Source organism: Magnolia sinica, chromosome 1 (assembly GCF_029962835.1).
Source record: "Magnolia sinica isolate HGM2019 chromosome 1, MsV1, whole genome shotgun sequence".
In the NCBI taxonomy this organism is placed as follows: Eukaryota; Viridiplantae; Streptophyta; class Magnoliopsida; order Magnoliales; family Magnoliaceae; genus Magnolia; species Magnolia sinica.
In genome coordinates, this window is record NC_080573.1 from 51,798,237 (window position 1) to 51,817,826 (window position 19,590).

Genomic DNA, 19,590 nt, shown 5'->3' on the forward strand with positions numbered 1-19,590 from the left:
GAATAGAAGATTTACACAAATTTAAAAGACTTGGATTTCTCCTTATGTAGTAGCCCGGTAGAACCAATTGGAGTAGAAGTTCGAATATAGAAGTTCAATGTCCAATACTCACTTTAAAAATGGTTTTAGGTTCTAATTGGTTTTAAATTAAACTAAATTGGGCGTAGCTCTATTTGATTTTGATTCCAAGAAGACGGAATATAACAATTCCTCTTTTCAAATAAGATTGGAATATAAGAACAAAATCAAATAAGAAAAGCTAACAAAAGAGAATATTAAATATGCGCAATGTAGCTTAAAATGAACACAAACTTATCTCAGAGTGGAGCCTTGAATTTTCTTAAATTGAGTTGTTAATCTCTGAAATTCGTGTTCAATTTATAGATGCAAAAATCTCATCTATGACTGGTCTTGGGAACCCTTCGACTGGTTGTAGAACCAATGACATTTTGAATTTTTGAGTACGATCTTAAAAAAATGTTCTATGACTAGTCTTTGGATTTCTACGACTGGTCTTAGAGCACCTACAACCAGTCGTATCTGACCCAGGATTGGTCGTAAGAAACCAAGATTGGTTGCTGTAGTTCGAGTTGTAGATCTAGGACTGGTCGAAGGACGAGTCGTGACCATTCCTACGATTGGTCGAACAGTCTCCAGGATTGGTTGTAGAATAATCAAAAAATTTTAAAAAATTATAACAACTTAGGACTGGTTGTGGAATTTCTTGGACTTGTCGAATCGGTGCTAGGACTAGTCGAACAAGGTCTAGGAGTAGTCTTAGAATAAACCAAATTCATATAAAAAGATTTAATTTGAATTATGTATACAAAATGACCTACCCTAAGGTCAATCTAAGGTCATTCATACCCAGGACATGAAGTATGAACATTAAAACTTCATTCTTTCAGATGAAAGTTGACCTTTGAACCTTATGAAGCTTGAGATCTCTACTTGATGTAGCTTGATCTTGAGATCTTCTACAGCTTAAAATTAAACTTCATCTTGAGTTATACTTTAGTCTTGAACAAACACTCTTCTTATTGATGTAGCTCTGAACATTGATGCTTATAGAAGAGGACAAAATACATGACCTTGCATTTCTTGAAGTCGATCACCATACTTGACTTAAAGCATTGTGATGTCGTGTATTGAACATATATATATATATATATATATATATATATATATATCAACATACAAACACAAGACATAGATAGAGGTTTTGGTACAACAAAATTTTATAACCAAAGGAGTATGAGACCATAGCACTTACACCTCTGCGTAGAGCCTATGTCGATGTATGGGTAAGATTCGTCATCCTTCCAGTGCACCCCATCTTAGAATATATGATATATCAGTACCTTAGAAGGCTAACGTAAGACATGCTGCATGGAGTCTTATAGTTATAGAAGAAGCATGTTGATTAGTTCATAATCTTGGTATGTGACATGCCGGTGAAAGCCGATCATAGTTTATTATTGTCTACCTTATTTGATAATCATGCTAAGTGTACTTAGTTTAGTAGGACACATTGAGAATATGTATAGTGTTACATTATGATACTTGCCCATATGCATCATTTGCATGCTTGTTATGAGGAGTGATTGAGCATAGCATGTGTCATTGAGCTGATTGTTTATGGGACTCCCTGAGAGACAGAGTTGTTTCATATGAGCACGCGGTACGCGCATGTTTGATGCATGACTGGATGGTATGACTCATGCATCTCGCATTTTGTGATATGACCACTGTACGACCTAGCGACATTAGGGCCGTAGCCTCCACAAGCATATTGTGGATGGCTAGATGGGACACCGAAAATCTTTTTCTACATGGGGTGCCATATATGTCCCTAGGTGAAAGTCCTTAAACCCTCTTGGTACCAGAGGGTGCTCCAACGTCTAGATCAAGTGGATACATAAACGTTCGAGTGCCGAATACCAGTATGCCACATCTCCCATTGTGTCGTGGTTGGTTGGAAGGGGGTGTGGCCTTATCCGCCCGAGTGAGGGGGCTCTAAGCTAGGCTGAGTTTGACCAGCTCACAAATGGGTCTGCTATCGATGAGCCGGGTAGGTATTGACAGACTACTGGCTAGGCAGATAGTGTGGTCTTTTCCACTCGCTGGTTGTGTGGCTAGGGAGGCGACAACCATTATAGTGTATTAGACCCGGTGATATCCTAGAGATGTATAGTATTGATATGTTGACTTATTGAGCAGGAGTTGCATACTCAACATTTTACTTATTCATTCATTCATTCATTATCCACTTGGGCTGGTGGTACACAACTAATTGTTGTGTACCTTCACTATGATCAAGATTTCGGTTGGGACGTGCGACTAACCTGAGATCAGGAGTTTTCCACATTGAGTCTAACTATCCAAATTTAGGTATGGGACTAGTTTGGATAGAAGTCCCTTGTGATGGACCCCATAGCCTACGATACTACGTACTATCATCCCGACTTCACACTCCAGCTTGGTCATTTTATTCACACTGCATATTGCATTACATCCGCGTCATATAACATTTTGGGCTGTTATGTTTCTACATTTATATCGCCTAGATGAGGCTGATGGTATTCGTGGACTCGTTAGGATTTGTATATTGTATTGCATCCTCAGTATATGATATTTGGCTTACTATTTCTTCATATTACATAGTTGATCTATATTGCTTCCTTAGTATATGATATTGGCTTATTATGTTTTACATCACATAGCTTGGATAAGACTGATGGTATTTATTCACTTACCAGCATGTTTCTACATTGCTCTGATATTGAATACTTAACACTTTCATTGCGCACACACTTACACCACCCTCTAAGCTTTCTATAAGCTTATGCACGATAGATGCGTGTAGGTGGTGTTAGGTCACATCAGTGTTGTGCTTGGAGCGTGCAACGGTCTTCTGGAGCTTCAATTTTTGATATATGTATATTTTCCCTTTCAGCATTGTATTCAACTATTTATATTAGTGGATATGTGATGATGATGTTGTCTTTGTGATTTGGGTAAACTTGTAGTTATGTTTCTTACGAGATAAATGTACATTGGAAAATCCTCATTGTAAGATCCTAGGATCGGAATCTGGCGTATGGGCACTGGGAGCTAAGAATGGGGCACTGTAGAGGTTGTTGGCACCGGATTCAGTGATCGAGAATTTTGTGAGTTCGATTTTTGAGTTTGGGGTGTGACATTATGTATGACAGTGAATCTCCATAGTTATGAGAGTGAAGCTCCGCCACTGATGCCTCCCACTCACCTGCAGCCCAGAACCACTTGTTCTTCCAGTCCTTGTTGGAAGTTGGAAGATTCATCACCAACCCCGATCCTTTGTCGCCTCGGGTTGCGAAGTAGTACCATGGTTCTTGACTGTCATGCTTGACCAGGTACAAGCTTATCAGCTCTTTTGGGTTCAGCTCCAGATTCCCGACTTGATGCCAGATGATGTAGGAAGAAATTAACACCCTCCAACCATTGGGGGTGAACTGCCCAGGAGTTAGTCTGAGGTAGGCGATTATGGCTCAGACGAAGGGATGCAAAGGAAGTCAGACTCTACATTGTAGTGCATAGAGGAAAATGACAACTTCTCCCTCAGCGGGCGCGCCAGCAGTATCAAGAGGCTCTGGGGCCCTTATCCGCAAGGAGTCTAAAATTTGAAACTCCAAGCGAATCCACCCCATTCGAGACTGTGATAGTACAGAGCCTCTGGGGACCACCTCCAAAGCCCGCCCGCTAACTGGCATCTTGGTGACCTCAGTAGTTGTGGCCCGGGTGGCTCGGGCAGCTTTCTTCTTGCCATCCTGAATGGTCTGAGCCCCCACCTCCTTCTGTCTTCGAGGCAGGGGGAACAGGGGAAGAACTTCAAAGGGTCCCTCCGAGGCCCCCCTCCCATCATCAGAACTCCCTGATTTGGAGTTGTCATCATAACCCCTAATGGTTTTTAGGTCAGATGACATCTCGAAAGGAAGGAATGCAAAGAGGCACAAGGAAGAAGACTCACCAGATGATCACCGGGAATCATTTCTGTTGGAAAGGCCTAATCGGTCGAAATCGCCTATCGAAAAACCTTAATCGGCCGGAATCGTCCTCGTCGAAAATCGCCTCCTCTAGTTACAACTCAAACACAAAGCGCGGAAGTGAACGGAGGTTTCCAAAGGAGGCTTATATAGACCTTGCCAAATCTTTGCATTAATGATAAGAAATGATGACTGCAGCCGAATCATCCCGAACCGACTCTAGAGCTTACGTGGCCGCACACTATTGGCTCGGGCTCTGTCGAGCAATACGCCTCTGACATCGAGTGGCATGCTCTGGATAAACAAAATGACGACCGAGTAAGGAAAGTTCTGTCTGAAACACTAATCGAGGCATATGTGGCAATAGGCCATAGGTGAACGACGATTCGAAATCTTAACCGTCCCACACGAAGCTCACGGGCCAACATTCAGCATTTTTAAATTGTGATAATATCGGCATGCATGGAAGGTTCAACAGATGAGGTGGTTGATCTTCCTTATGCTTACTCTTCGAGTTCGTAACCGACCTCGAAGAGTAGGGGGCTTCTATTATGGGAAGATCTGAGCCCCTTATAATTCCGAGGGCCGACGTCATGCTGACTCGATTGGACAGACGACTACCCTATGTGATGCCCACAATTGAAGGATTCACCGATGAGCCGCAAAGTTGCTTCGGCTTTGAGACTAATGACCGATTCGGCTCGAGACAATCTAAGAACAAAATAAGAGGAAACCCAACTCAATAGAATAGGCCCAACACTTCCACTTGGACCTCATGAAAAAGCCATTTGGAACATCCGACTGGCAAGAGGCCAAGGCCATCAGCTCGGCTCGAACTGTAAATGCGGCCACTGTTCAACGAAGGCTTGTAACCACTCTGATTGGGACCTTATTTGCTAGAAGGATTAAGCCAAGGCCGGATCCTGAGGTGGGCACACCATGAGTTAGGCTTAGAAACTGCCATAAGTGGACGTGGCTAGTTACTTTACTCATCGATACGTATGAAGTGCATAATATCCTACACGATCCTTGAATTGCATACAATATCCCCATGATCTGAAAATCCCACTGATTGAGTGAATCGTGCTGAGATTAATATACCTAGACCATCCAACAGTCAAGTATAAATACAATAAGACCCCATTGCTACAGGGACGCAAGATCTTGCACTCTCCCTCTACCTTTCAACTTAGACTCGGATTCCCTTGACCTAACTTAGGCATCGGAGGGTCCCTCAACTTAGCCAGGGTCTCCTTTGCTCACCCTTGGTGCAGGGTCAGGGTTCGTCGAAGGTTCGCCACACGGAGCGGAAGGTGATCCAGATTTTGACTTCAATAAATATGAAATCCATGACCTGGATGGAAGGAAAATACATATATCAGCTAATTCCAAAGCTTCTATGGACCCCCATAGGAAATAATGGTGATTTCTTACACACCATTGAACACCCTGTGTGGGGCCCAATGTGATGTTCAATACAATATCAGTTTGATCTAAAGCTTATGTGGTTACTGTGGAGCCCGCTGCATTATGTATGTGTGTGCTGGGAGGCCCACCGAGCCTAGGAGCCACCTTGTTATGTATGTATGTGCCATGGAACCCACGAAACTGTGGAGCCCACGGTGTTGTGTTCAGATGTTCCATGAGGCCCACAGGGCTGAAGAGCTCACTGTATTGTGTATGTATGTGCCATGGAACCCATAAAACTGTGTGGCCCACCACGTTGTATTCGGATGCATTACAAGGTTTACCAGGCCAAGGAGTCCATAATGTTGTATATACATGTATCGTGGAACCCATAAGACGGTGGAAGGAGTCCACAATGCTGTGTATATATGTATCATGGAACCCATAAGATGGTGGAGCCTACCGAAGATGTGTGCACGTATGAGTCTTAATATATAACACCCTGTATAATTCGACACTAAATCCTAGGGCGCCCACTAGTGGATCCATCTCAGGACCTTGTAAGGCAGTCTACAAAGGAGAAAGGTGTGAAACCTATAAACTAGGAGTAAATAGGGTTGAATGACCACTTTCATAAATCATGAAGGTATGACGTCGCTGACACAACTAATCTAAAGGACAACTGGGACTCGAAAGGAACCTCGGGGGTTTGCTTCCCCCGAATTCGCCCTGACAAACCAAATAAGAGCTAGACCACACTTTATAGGTCCATTAAGCCTGAGACTATAGAAAACCGTCCATCCCATTGGGCTCGATGCCCATTGCACGTAGAAAACCAAGAAAGCACCCATAACTGCTCAACTTAGGCCAAAGGCTGAATGCTTGGAATATGCCAATACCCTAGGCTGAAACCTAAAACTTAAGTGAAATAGACCTTCCGCTCTTTTGCTAAGTTGCATCCTTCCGACCGTTAGATCCCAACCAAACTCGAGGTATGAGTTAAAGGTACTTCCCTGCACATATTTGTATAACCGCAGCCCTAATCGATCATCAACGACCATCAATTGTAAACGGGGCCCTAGCGGCTAATCGAAGTGTCCGATGGTTGCCCCGATTGTAACAAAACATAGATTCCATAGTGGGGCACCTGCCCCATGGTGTAGATAAACTAGTGGACTCCTGGAAAGACCATGTAAGTCGAAAACACCCTACCCTAGGGCAAATTTATAGGAAAAAGGGGCATTGGGGCTATTTGTGCACCTACTGGCACTATAAATAGCCTTCGTTTACTACCCCTTCACTTCCATATGAATTTTCATTACAATTAGGGAAAGATGAAGAAGAGAAGAGAGGGAAGAAAGTGTGAGAGAGAAGTTGAATGGAAGATTCACCTTGCCACCACTAGCTGATGACATAGCTACACTACGCTGCATTTCCGGAATATCCCTGGTGACAATTAGAGGTAATTAGCAAGCTCTTCCTTAAAAATTGGTCCTTGGGAAGCAAATGCATGAACTCTTATAAGCCAACTATCTTGGGACAGGACACCGGTGAGCCAATCCACGAGACCCTAGCACTAGGAGCAAGCTCGAACACGACATACCAACCCAAGGTGTAGACCATTACCCTTAGGTTATCGTTTATCGAACCCCCATGTCACAATTAATGATTTGTGTTGTGAATGGATGTATGCATGCTAACCTGCATATACTCACATGACCCAAATTATTTCCCATGAACCTCTATCTGTGTAATGTAGCTTGCATGTCTTAATATGTTAGATTGAGTAGGATCTTCTAGTTCATGGTTCATGCTCCTTCCTACTCTCCTGTGTATGCCCTTAATTTGCCTTATCCCTCATGAACTATTATGTTACTCATATTACAGCCTACATGTTTGATAAAATGTCCAACAAAGTAGAATTTCCTGATTTGTTGTTTCAATCCTTCTATGTAATTGCGGTTAATTTTCTAGTATTGTCGATTGACTGGGACTAATTGGGTAGTCGAGTTGCCTAGCAAACTGCAGATCCACGAGGGTGGCCCTGATTAGGTCGAATGCTTAGACTAGTCCGATTGACCCAAGCAGAGCGTGGACAACCAACAATAATCGAACTACACGGGATGCTTGCACCCAATGCCGGTAATGCCGAGGTTCGCCTGAGTCTACCAAACTATCATAATAGTTGACCGATCATGTGTGTCCACTGTGTATGATCACCCCTGCTTGAATCTGAAGTACCCCGTATCCTTGAGAGGCCTACTAATAACCATTAGTGACACGATCCCTAAGTCTTGAGAGTCGGGCATGGTGGTATGGGACACCGTGTCCGTGCTGTTGGTCTATGTTGGGGTGACGAGCCTCCCCATAGTGACTACGAGCAATTTTTTTCATGAATCTTGCCCATCGTATGAGTTCAATTGGGAGTGATGAACTCAGATGAATCAAGGATCGCAAGCACCGGGCTGCCACGGCCACCCTAGGCTAGTGATCTGGATAAGGCCATTGACTAAATAGAGGTATTGGAGCTTAGTCAATTTTGCTGGATGAATGGACCTAATTAATTTACTCAGCTAACATGAACATTTATCACATTGCATTAGTCTAGGTTGTGGCAACTTGGGCTTTGTGGTCGCGTGATGAGGGAGTGTTAGCATTTGTGAACATGGAGTTGGAGTCGTTTATGAGAGCATGCATCATCTCATGATAGCATACATGTGCATTAATAAGAGTACTTACGAACTTGGTGTCAAGTTGCTTTATCATTAAATGTGCTAGTGGAATTAATAACATGTGTAATTTACAACTAATGGAACCACTGAGTTGATCACTCACTCCCACTCTTGGATGTTGTTTTAAAATATCAACTAGACACCGTTATAGATGCAGGTACTATGGAGTCCGATGCGTTAGAGGGAGTGTATATGGACCCAGAGGAGTTTTCTTACTTTCACTAGTCGAACGAGATGATGTAACTGACCTGCTACTCGATCAGACAAGTCAAGTATTTTTATTTTATCAGGCGCCACATTGACACTTTTGTATTATCATCGACTTTTGTACATTGGGCCCCAGTTGTGGACCCGTACTCTGAATGGATGTGGCTAGTTTGTTTGTATTATTTGGGTTATTTTGATGTATTTATTTCAGAGTATATTGTATTATCTGGCTTAGTCCAAAACTGACTGTGATACCCGACTAAACGTACTAAATACCTATGCTTCCATAAAAGCATAAGTGACACCCAGAATCTCGGGAGTCGAGTATGGCTTGACCCTAGAAATTCAGGGTGTTAGATAATGGGTCTGGTCATGAGGCGTGTAGGGTTAATTATTTTGGATAATGGAGCCCTACCACTTCATTTATGAATTGACATTAAAGAAGCTGGTTGCATGAGGTTATAGGACACATTGTTTGGTACTGGGGTCAACCATGAAGCTATAAGCACAGGTCCACGAGTTGGATAGTTGGGCCCACCATGTTTTTGTGAATGTGCAGCCCACTACAGGGGATGACAGGGTCCATCCTATGGTTTATGTGAGGCCCATTGCATTAGATCAACAAGCTAGATGTAAGATACTCATAATAGTGATTACAATTTGACATTTTATCACGAGAATGGCATGTAGATTAGTGGTTTGATCTTGTAATTTTTAAGTCTAAGCTAGTTTACTCAAGCATGCATTAACTAAGGGTTAAATAGATTTACTTAGACTTGGTCGAAAATACATAGAGATGATGCTTGTACATATGGAGAAACAAGCCTATTTGACTTATGAAATATACCTTAGAGGGCATGCACAAGAACCCATGTTCAAGTACACTTTTAAGGCAATATTAGATTAATGAAATGCACATTAATGATGTGAACATGAAGAATAATGTTCGAGAATATCAATATTGCTCATTTAACTTATGAGATGTATAACAGTATGGTATACAAGTAGCCTTGTTCGAGTACACTAGTGTAATTCTTGTACAACACACAACTTGACTATTGTAATAAAAATGTCTAGTACAATGTAATATTTTTTTTTGAGGAGAACTTAAGCATACAAATATAGATATTCATAGACATATGAATTATGATATTATGAATTGTGAGTAGACTCAGATTATACACTCTGATTATGTTTTATATTAACTTTGATAAATGTTGACTTTAGCACTATATGCAAACTTGTCATATATTGAATACATTTCAACCATTATATCATGATAACTCATACATGTGCATTATGATTATTGTTGACGGTGGTGAACTCATAGAGTTGTACTTTTAAATCTTGTGATAGATTGTGATTATTTCCCTCGTACACTTTGGACCTTCACTAACGGCTTGGGTGGGTGAGTATAGAGGTACCCTATTACTAAGGTCGGGTCATATCAATACTGATAGACTAGGTGGGTGATATGGAGGTACCCCACTCACAGGGTTGGGTAGTATTAATACCAGTGGGTTGGGTAGGTAAGTACAGATGTACCCCACTGCCGATATTGGGTAGTATTAGTACCGGTAGGCCGGGTAGGTGAGTACAAAGGTATCGCAATGTCGAGGTCGGATAGCATCTGTACTAGCGAGTCGGGTGGGTGAATATAGAGGTAACCCCATTGTTAAGGTCAGATAGTATTAGTACCAACATGCCAGGTGGGTGAGTACAAAGGTACATCACTACCAAAGTCGGGTAGAATCAGTACCGGTAGGCCAAGTGGGTGAGTATAAAGGTACCCAACTGACAAGATTAAGTAGTATCAGTATTAGTGGGTTGCTTGGATGAGTATAGACGCGTCTCATTGCTAGAGTTGTACATGAGTCCTACCGAGTCGAGCTTAGCACAACTCTGCTCGGCTTGGCCAGCAGCCAACCCTGACTCGAACTTGGCTCTACCCAATCTTTGAGCCTGACTGTCCAGCTAAACTTGGTTCGATCAATGGTTTAGGCCAGCTCAAGCCAAATTCGAGCATGTGTGATATTTTCTCAAACACAGATTGCATCTTCAATCTCCCACACTTCGAATGCAAATCAGTAAGAGTGTTTTGCAGGCATTTCATCAAACACTCGGCGAGCAGCATCAAGATTAAGATATGAGGGTAGTCCTATAATGTAAAGTTATTTTTGTGTGTGTGTGTGGGGATTTGTTTTTTTTAATCATCCCTCGAATTCCTATTTTGAGAATACCCTTATATAAGGGTAGTCTAAGAAACAACACTTCATTGATGCATTTCATCAAATACTCGGCGAGTAGTATCAAGAACAAAATGATCAAGCCATCGAGCCGATTCGATCAGGGTCAATTTAAGTCGGGGTTCGAGCTAAGTTTAGTTGAGATCGAACAAGCTTGAACTCGGTTTGAAATTTTTTTCGAGATCTAAAATCTAGCTCTACTCAGTCTGAATCTAGTTTCAAGCTAAGGCGAGTTAAACATTTTCGAGTCAAGTTAAGTAAGTTGACCGAGCTAACTCAACTTGTGTACAATTCTACCCTTTGCGAGGTTAAATATTACTAGTAACGACAGGTCAAGTACATGTATCGCCCTGTCAAGGTTAGGTAGTATTGGTACCAGCGAGTCGTGTGGATAAGTTCATAAGTACTAAATACTGAGGGTGGATAGTATTACTACCAGCAGGCTGGTGAGTGAGTATAGAGGCACTCTGCTGTTGAGGTCGACTGGATTCAGTACCGGCAGGCCAAGTGTGTGGGTATAGAAGTACCTTAATAGTTATATTCATTGTAGTGATATCATTTTTGGTGATTAAAGTTATCATCTCAATTATTTATTAACCTTTCAAGATACATTAATGAACCAAGGCAGCTAGGTGAGCAGCAAATTACATTTTCATCTTTTACTTAACCTTATTTGATGAAGTAACAGTTTTGGATAATATTATATTTTACTTTTGGGAATCGATACCAAGACCTTAAGTGTTGAAATGAGGTATCTTCAGTCAGTCAATCTACCATTTGAGCTATGGATGATGTTATTGTATCGGTTGATGCTATTTTCGGTTCGCCCCCTTTACGGCCCTTGGACCTGCACAGGAAGAAGGAGAAAGGTGACCCTGGCTTTACAAGGGGATGCTCCAATGCTTAAGTTAGAATCTGAGTCTTAGAATAAAGGTTTTAGGGTGAGAGTTTTTGCATACCTTTCACCATAAAGGTGTTCTTATTTATAACGGTGTCGTACCCCACAGGGCTTCCGCAATTAGAGTAGATCTCAGTCTCTTAGGATCCATACTCCCGATATTCCTAGATTTTTGGAGATCTTAGCTTATCTTTTGAAAATCTCGTGTTGAGATCCAAAGTTTTACTAAGTAACTTCCAAATATAGAGTAATATAGCTCGGTCGATTCTTATCACTCCAACATAGTTGTGCCGAGATAGGTTCTATGGCTAATCTCCACTCACTCTATTAGCCAACTCAATTTTTGAGTTGGACTAAAGCTCGGGCGGCTCTAGGGTCGACTGATCGTAGGCCTGTTTGGGCTTTCCTCTGTGAGGCTTTCAATTGAGCCTTAAAGTGCACTTCCTCCCTTAAAAGTTTTTCTTTATGGCTCAGGACATTCAAGCTTCGGTCGGGTTAGGTGCCTCACGATCTAAGCTACGTCTCTCCATTCAGCGTTTGAGGACTTTGGGTTTTATCTGGACTCGGCACCTGACAAGTCCAAGCGATTGCTTCACTGACTCTTCTGACCCTCAAGTTGACTTAAGGACTTGTCATATTTTTCCCCCAATAGTGAGCCCCCCTACTCCGTGTATCACTTTAAGGCGGTCGAGGAGTATCTTGGAATTGGGTCGAGTTGTATTTTAGCCAAGTTCATGATGAAGCATTTATTGATTACAGGGTAATTCGCGCAGCTTCCGAGACATAATGTCTCGCTTGACCACACATTGGTTCATTTATCGAGGCCACACGAGCGGAGCGACCGTCGTTTCGGCATCAGGGCATATGAGGATTGGATGCATGGTGGAGTACTCGATGGCAACGCATGGGGTGCTAACACGTGTGAAGCTAGGGTGCCCAAGGGAATGTTGCTTCGGCTCCTCATTTAATGTTGGAGACACATGGTGTCTCTATAAAAGAGGGTCGCCCTAAGCATGCTTTCGCCATTTTCATGCCCCTTTCAATCCTTGCACCATCTCCTCACTTCCTCTCGCAGGCTCGAGCACAGGAACCCTTTGCTTTGCTATTTTTGGCACTCTTGGACTTCTTCTGATGAGCTCCTTCTTCCTCCCTTTCTTTTCTTTCAACAATGTCAGGCTTCGCAAGCCCTAGGGAGGGAGAATATAGTGGTGAGGGTGAAGCGATCCGCTTTTGGGTGGCTTCGGAATCGCCCTCACTGTTGGAGGAGGTTGCTAGAGAGGCAGACGTCCTGTTCTATCATTCACAGAGAGTGATGGACCTTTCGGTAGAGAGGTCGGCGGTGTCTGTGGGGGCATCATACTTACTTCCCGAGCACATGGCAGTTAAAGGCTTCTCTGGTCGTTCCGATCCTAAGGACGGCGGTGAGAAGAAAGTTGGTGCTAAAGGATGGGTCAAAGGGCCTGTGCCTTCTATAATGACAGCAAAAGAGCTGTCTAAAATTTGGGCCGAATATCATATTCTGGACTCAGTCATTTTGACCCTCACTCGACCAGGAGAGCTACTAGACTAGCCTCCTCTCGGGGCAGTTGCGAATTTCCATGTTGCGCTGCAATGCAGTCTCCGATTGCCACTTCAGAAGATTGCTCGGGACCTATTGGGCAATCTAGGCATAGCCCCGGGACAGGTCGTACCGAATGGGTGGAGAGACTTGTTCGGTTGCGCGGTGCTCTGGGTTGAGATGCAACAACCCGAGCTAAGTGTGAACGAGTTTCTTCACTTGTACCAAGTGCGAGCACATACCCAGCATCCCGTTGGTTCTTTTTTTGCTCTTGTCAGAATACTGAGTCCTTTAATAATCAACCCTCCTTCATCAAATAAGCATTGGAGGGACAGGTGGTTTTGGGCCCTCAGTCGAGAGGAGTCGGCAGAAACAAGGCTTATCTGCCCCTTCGTCCCTCGAACTTTCTGCGTGGCAGATAGTGCTGACGTTGAGCTTACTGTGTTTACTCTGTCAAATTTCTGTCAAATTATTGATGCGTCTTCTCCCTTCCTTTCACTAATACCTAAGCATCCTCTGGAGCTTAACTCGGATTCAAAACTTTCGAGCCTTGAGTCTGGAAAGGAGATCTTGTAAGAGGCTTCTCCAACCGGAGCTTCCTTTTGAGTGGGGCCTTGACTCCGCTGTAACCGGTAAGAGACTTGGGTTTTTTTTTTTTGGTTCTATATTTGACTATTTTGACGTTTGTCTTTTGAACCTAGATATATCTGAGGCTCGGCCCATTCTTTGTCCTCCGTCTCAGGTTCGACCCCCACCCTGCTCAGACTCCCAAGCCTCGAAGAGGCATAAGACGGTCTCAAAAGCTCTGGCGAGGACCGCCCCTCCATCTCCCCCTACTGTTATTGAGGTTGAGGAAGGTATGCAGGTGGCGACAGTAATGGAGGTGGCAACAACGACCTCTGAACAACCTCGAGAGGCTCCTTAACTAGAACCGGCCGAGGCCCTTGTTGTCCTGAGGACTGAGGAGAGGGGATCGTTTAGGGAGGGAGCAGCTGAGGAAGAGAGGATAGTCTTCCACCGGAAGGTTAAAGAGATCCTTTCATGGGTGAGCCGGCAGGTGTTCGTGGGAGAGTTGGCCTTCTGGGGTCGCCCTCCATGGAAGACACACTCAATAGGATCGGGACGCTGTTGCTCGAGGTAACAGAACGACTTCCCTTAGACTCCCCTATTTTTTTTATAAAAAAAATTTCTTATGCAGTTTGCCCCTTGCATGCTGAAGGCCCGTACTGAGGTATCCGCTGTGACCAAGCGTGACAAAGAGGCAGAAGCTCGGCTATCGGATGCTGAGACTCGGCGGTTAGAAGCATTGGCTCGGCAATCATTTATTGAGTCTTGGGCTGTCTTTGTACAAGGCCAGCTCAAGAAGGAAAAGGCTGCTCTTAAGAAGGTCACGGCGGAAAGGGCCATGTGGCCTCGCTATTGGAAGAGGCCAGGATGGCCTTCGAGCAGGCCGCCATGGAGCATGCCTCGGCTTGCAAGAAGCTTCAGGAGCTTGCAGCGGGGACTAAGGCTGTTCTCGCGACTGTGAAGGCTGATGCGGTGGAAGAGTTTCTCTCATCTTCAACCTATGAGGAGGAGCGAGTCCCTATCTATCGAGAGGGCTATGTAGAGTGCGTCAAGCTGATGAAAGAATCTTTCCCCCATCTAGATCTGTCCGACTTCGACGAGGGCGAGTCGAGGTCTGATGGCGTGGCCAGGGCAGATCACGAGACATACACTTATGACACCTCTACTACTTCTCCCAATGCAGCTCCATCAGCATCTTCTGGGTTAGCTCCTGGTGTGGCGGGCGAGGCCGAGCCCTGAAGTTAGTGCAATGAGGCAAAATTCCTTTTTGCTCCTCACATCTGCTTTAGGCACTTCAAGCACACCGAGCGTGTCGACAGCGGCGAGCATCGTCCTTTACCTATGTCTGAGCATTGAGCATTTACTAGTTTCTCAATACGATATAATTGTAAATACTGAGCCGACAAGGTAACACTTTTACAAATCAATGAATATATGTTTTTTGTTACATATTTGAGCATTCTACATTCTTTTCATGATTCTCCTAAGTGTTGATAGAAAATGAGTCGAGTATGAATTGCTTTTTGACCGAGCTAGGGATAGTATATTTTGAGATGCTCGGCATTCCAAGGATAAGGCAGGAATTGTCCCGTTAAGTCTTCTAGTTAGTAGGTTCCTGGCCGGATTGTATTTGCGATTATGTAAGGGCCCTCCTAATTGGGTTCCAGCATTCCCGCACTACCTTCCTTGGTATTCTGAAAAGTTTTTTGAAGGACTAAGTCCTTCGCTCGAAATCCCCTGTCTTTGACTCGGGCGTTGTAGGATCAAGATATCAACCGTTGATAGGCAGCTGTTCAAAGACGAGCCAACTCTCTGATTTCATGCAAGAGGTCGAGGTCGAGGGTCAACAGCTCCTCATTGTCTCGCTTGTTGAACGAACTTACTCGGGAGATAGGTAGGCTGATTTCCACAGGGATGATTGCTTATGAGCCATACATTAGAGAGAATGGAGTTTCTCCTATTGCGGTTCGGGTCATAGTTCGGTAGGCCTAAAGAACTTTGGGAAGTTCTTTAGCCCATGCCCCTTTGGCTCGGTCTAGTTTAGTCTGAAGGTATTGCTTTCTAACCTTATTAACGGCTTCAACTTGTCCATTCGCCTTTGGATGACACGAGGACTAGTAAACGTTCCTGATTTTGAGATTCTGACACATTTTCCAATATTGCTTGTTGTTGAACTGTCTTCCATTGTCGGAAACAATGGTCCGAGGTATTCCAAACGATGTTTTTCCAAATGAAGTTTGTGATCTTCTGCTCGGTTATATTGGCTAGGGGCTTAACTTTAGTCTATTTGGTAAAACAATCCACGGTAATGACAGCGAACTTAGTCTCTCCCTTCCCTAAAGCGAATGGTTCGATAATGTCAATTCTCCATTGGGCAAATGGCCAAGGACCTGCCATTGGCGTCAATTCTTCAGGTGGCTGTCAGGGGATAGTGGCAAACCTCTAGCATTTATCACAACTCTGAACAAGCTTTCGAGCATCCTGCTGAATGGTCGACTAATAATAGCCTTGCTGAATAACCTTGTGAGCCGGGGATCGGCCTCTTGAGTGATTACCACAAATGCCTTCATGAATTTCATGCAGGGCATAGTCAGCTTCACTCGGCCTTAGACATTGCAGGAGTAGTGCGTAGTATCCTTTCTTGTATAGTACTCCATTGAGCATGGTGTAGCGGGCTGCGCGGTTCTTCAGTCGTCGAGCCTCGGCGCGATCTTCAGGGAGTATGCCGGTCTCAAGATATTTGATGATCTTATTGACCTAAGATGGCTTGTAATTGATGGGGAGCAGGGCCGAGGGATTGGTTTCCTCGATGCTTGGATCAGTCATGAATTCAATGGGAACGAACCTGGGGATGTCGTTTAAGTTGGCTGAGGCGAGCTTCGTTAGGAGGTCAGCTTTGGAGTTCTCGGCCCTCAGGATTCGGGTAATAGAACATTGGTGGAATTCGGCGATTACCTTTTTTGCTTTTGTAAGATAAGCTTTTAACCTCTCCTTCTTAGCCTGATATATATCTACTATTTGGTTGACGACTAGTTAGCAGTCACTATACACGTTTAGATAAGTGATTCCTAAGCTGGCTGCTAGTCAGAGTCCTAGGAGTAGAGCTTCTTATTCTATTATATTATTGGAGGCTTGAAATCCAAGTCTCAAGGCATATTATATAACCGTGTGATCAAGAGTCTCCAGAACTACCCTTGCCCCACTTTCCTTAGAGTTGGATGAGCCATCCACGTAGAGACACCATATGGGTTGGGTGGGTGGGGATTGATCGAACGATGTCCCTGGGTCAGTAGAAGAGATTTCTGTTTGCATTGTGACTTTGACAATGAAGTTTGCCATGGCTTGTCCCTTAATTGCTACCCTAAGCTTGTAGTGGATGTCGAATTTATTGAGTTCGATCGCCCATTTTGTGAGTCGTTCTGAAGCCTCCGATTTATCATATTTGTGCATTAGAATTTGATTATAACCAGAGTAAGCGTTCATAAAGCTAAGTAACTCATGCCTCGCAGTACTATCAACCGGCTGATCGATCCGAGGAAGGGTAAAACTAACTTTAGGGCAGGCTTTGTTTAAGTTGGTGTAGTCTATACAGACTCGCCACTTCCCATTAGCCTTCTTGACCAACACAACGTTAGCCACCCACTCGGGGTAGTATATTTCTTTAATGAAATTGGCTTTGAGGAGTTTTTCTAACATCTTCTTTGATTACGGCGTACCTCTCGAGGCTGAGTGCACGCTGTTTCTGACGGATCGGCTTATAAGCTGGGTCAATATTAAGGTGGTGAGTCATGACTGATGGGTCAATGCCTGACATGTCTTCATGAGTTCATGCAAAGACGTCGGCGTATCGGTGGAGCAGGGCTACCAGCTTCTCCTTTAATAGCATTGCCAGGGACGAGCCAATCCGAACAGTTTTTGAGATGTTTGATTCATTTAATGGCACCTATATAAGGTCCTCCACGGGTTAAGATTTGTTGTGCGGATCCAGGGTCTCGATCGTCGAAATTTCTATAGGTGCTCGTAGAGTAGTGGCATAGCATCGCCGAATGTCGTGCTGATCTCCTTTTACGATCCCAATGCCATTTTCGATCTGGAACTTCATAGAAAGGTGATAAGCTGAGATGATGGCTTGGAGGAGACAGAGTGAAGGTCAACCGAGGATTGCATTATAAACCAAAGACTGATTGACTATCAGAAAGTCGACCATAACAGTAGCTTGATTTGACACCTCCCCGACAGTGAGCAGGAGTTGAATTGATCCTTCAGGAAGAATCTGTCCGCCTGAGAATCCGATCAATGGAGTCCTCATGGGCCTCAGAGCTGAACGTTTGGCACCCATCTTGTTGAACGCATGTGTAAACAACACATCCGCATATAAGCCTGTATCGACAAGGACCCTGAAAACTTGGCGGATGGCGATAGTGACAGTGATGACCAGAGCATCATCATGCGGGTGATGAATGCCCCTCGCATCCGCTTCGGTGAATACTAAATTGTATTTCTTGAGCTTTCTCTCCTTTAGGGGTCGAGCTAGAACCATAATTTCGGACTTAAGTTGACTAACATTCCTTGCATGGTTTTTACGAGCATTATTTGAATCACCTCTGCCCAGATGGCCACCGATAATAGTTTGGATATCCTCAGTAGGTCGGTTATCATTTGAGCATTCTTCCATGATTCTGGCTCCTAAGTCGACATATTCGGCGTGGTGACCCTCTCGGATAAGCCTCTCAATCTCCTGCTTTAGATTATAACAATCACTTGTGTTATGTCCATGTTCGCGATGGAAATGTAAGTACTTACTCTTACTTCGTCGGTGCGAATTACTTTGGAGTTTGTCTGGCCAATTAATGAATCCTTCGCCCTTGATCTCCATCAGGACCTGCTTTTGTGGCTTGTTGATCGGAGTATACATTGAAAACTTGTGGTTGGGTCGCTTACCTGACCTACGTTCATCGCGGGATCGATTATCCTTCCGCTTCTTACCTCCGATCGAGTCAATTTCTTTTTCAGCTGGCTCTTTGGTCAGGGTTTTTGCGTTTTGAGCGGCCATGTGCAGGATTCGAGTTTACTTGGCATCTACATACCTCTCCGATTGGGCCATAAATTTGGCCAGAGTAGTGGGTGAGTTCTTGTCCAGGGATGCAAGAAACGGCCTGTCTCTGACTCCTTGTATAATAAAATTGAGAGTTGTCTTGTCCGAATGTTTTCGGACTTGGAGCAATTCAAAATTGAAGTGTTTGATATAATCCTTAAGTAGCTCTCCCTCTTTTTAGAGTATATTATGTAGGTTCACGGACAACCTCAATTTTTTCTTCCCTACAATGAAATTAACAAGGAAAGCGCTGAGCTCGGTGAACGAGCTAATGGACTTTGTTTTCAATTGTTTGAACCAAAGCCGAGGTACATTGGCCAAAGTGAGAGAGAAGGCCCAGCACATCACAACATTCGAGGCATCGTGCAACGCTATATAAGTCCGAAATGACTCAATGTGCTTGGTTGGATCAGTTTTGCCGGTGAAGGGCATGATCTGATGAAGGCGGAATCGTTTGAATAGTCGAGCTTGCATGATATCATCTGTGAACGGAGACGCCTTCGCTTCGGGCCCTACCTGACTGGCACGGCGACTTTGCTTCATATCTGCGATTTCCTCCCGCATTTCCTTCCATAGGTCCTAAAACTCAGCCTTTCAGGGTTTGTCGCTGTCAGTCGTTCCCTCAACCTGGGGCATGCTGCGCCTTCTCCGATTTATTTCATGTCGTAGATCGGTGGTAGGCAGCGAAGCGATCACAGAGATATGGGAGGGCGCAAACTCGGCCGGACCCTGGTGTTGACTTTGCTGAGGAATAGCTCGTGGAGTGACGGACTGAGGATCGACGAATTGTCGTGGGGCATTTGCCTGACCATCGTCCTATTGAGGCAACTGGACATGCTATCGATGAATCTGTTC

General features: G+C 44.1%; 1 protein-coding gene across 1 annotated transcript; it reads right to left on the bottom strand.

The window, feature by feature from the left end:
- Positions 1-17,790: 17,790 nt before the first annotated feature.
- LOC131246331 (uncharacterized) lies at positions 17,791-18,693 on the bottom strand. The gene has a single exon (XM_058246318.1). It carries the CDS (start codon positions 18,691-18,693, stop codon positions 17,791-17,793), a length of 903 nt encoding a protein of 300 aa, XP_058102301.1.
- Between the last annotated feature and the right edge of the window lie 897 nt (positions 18,694-19,590).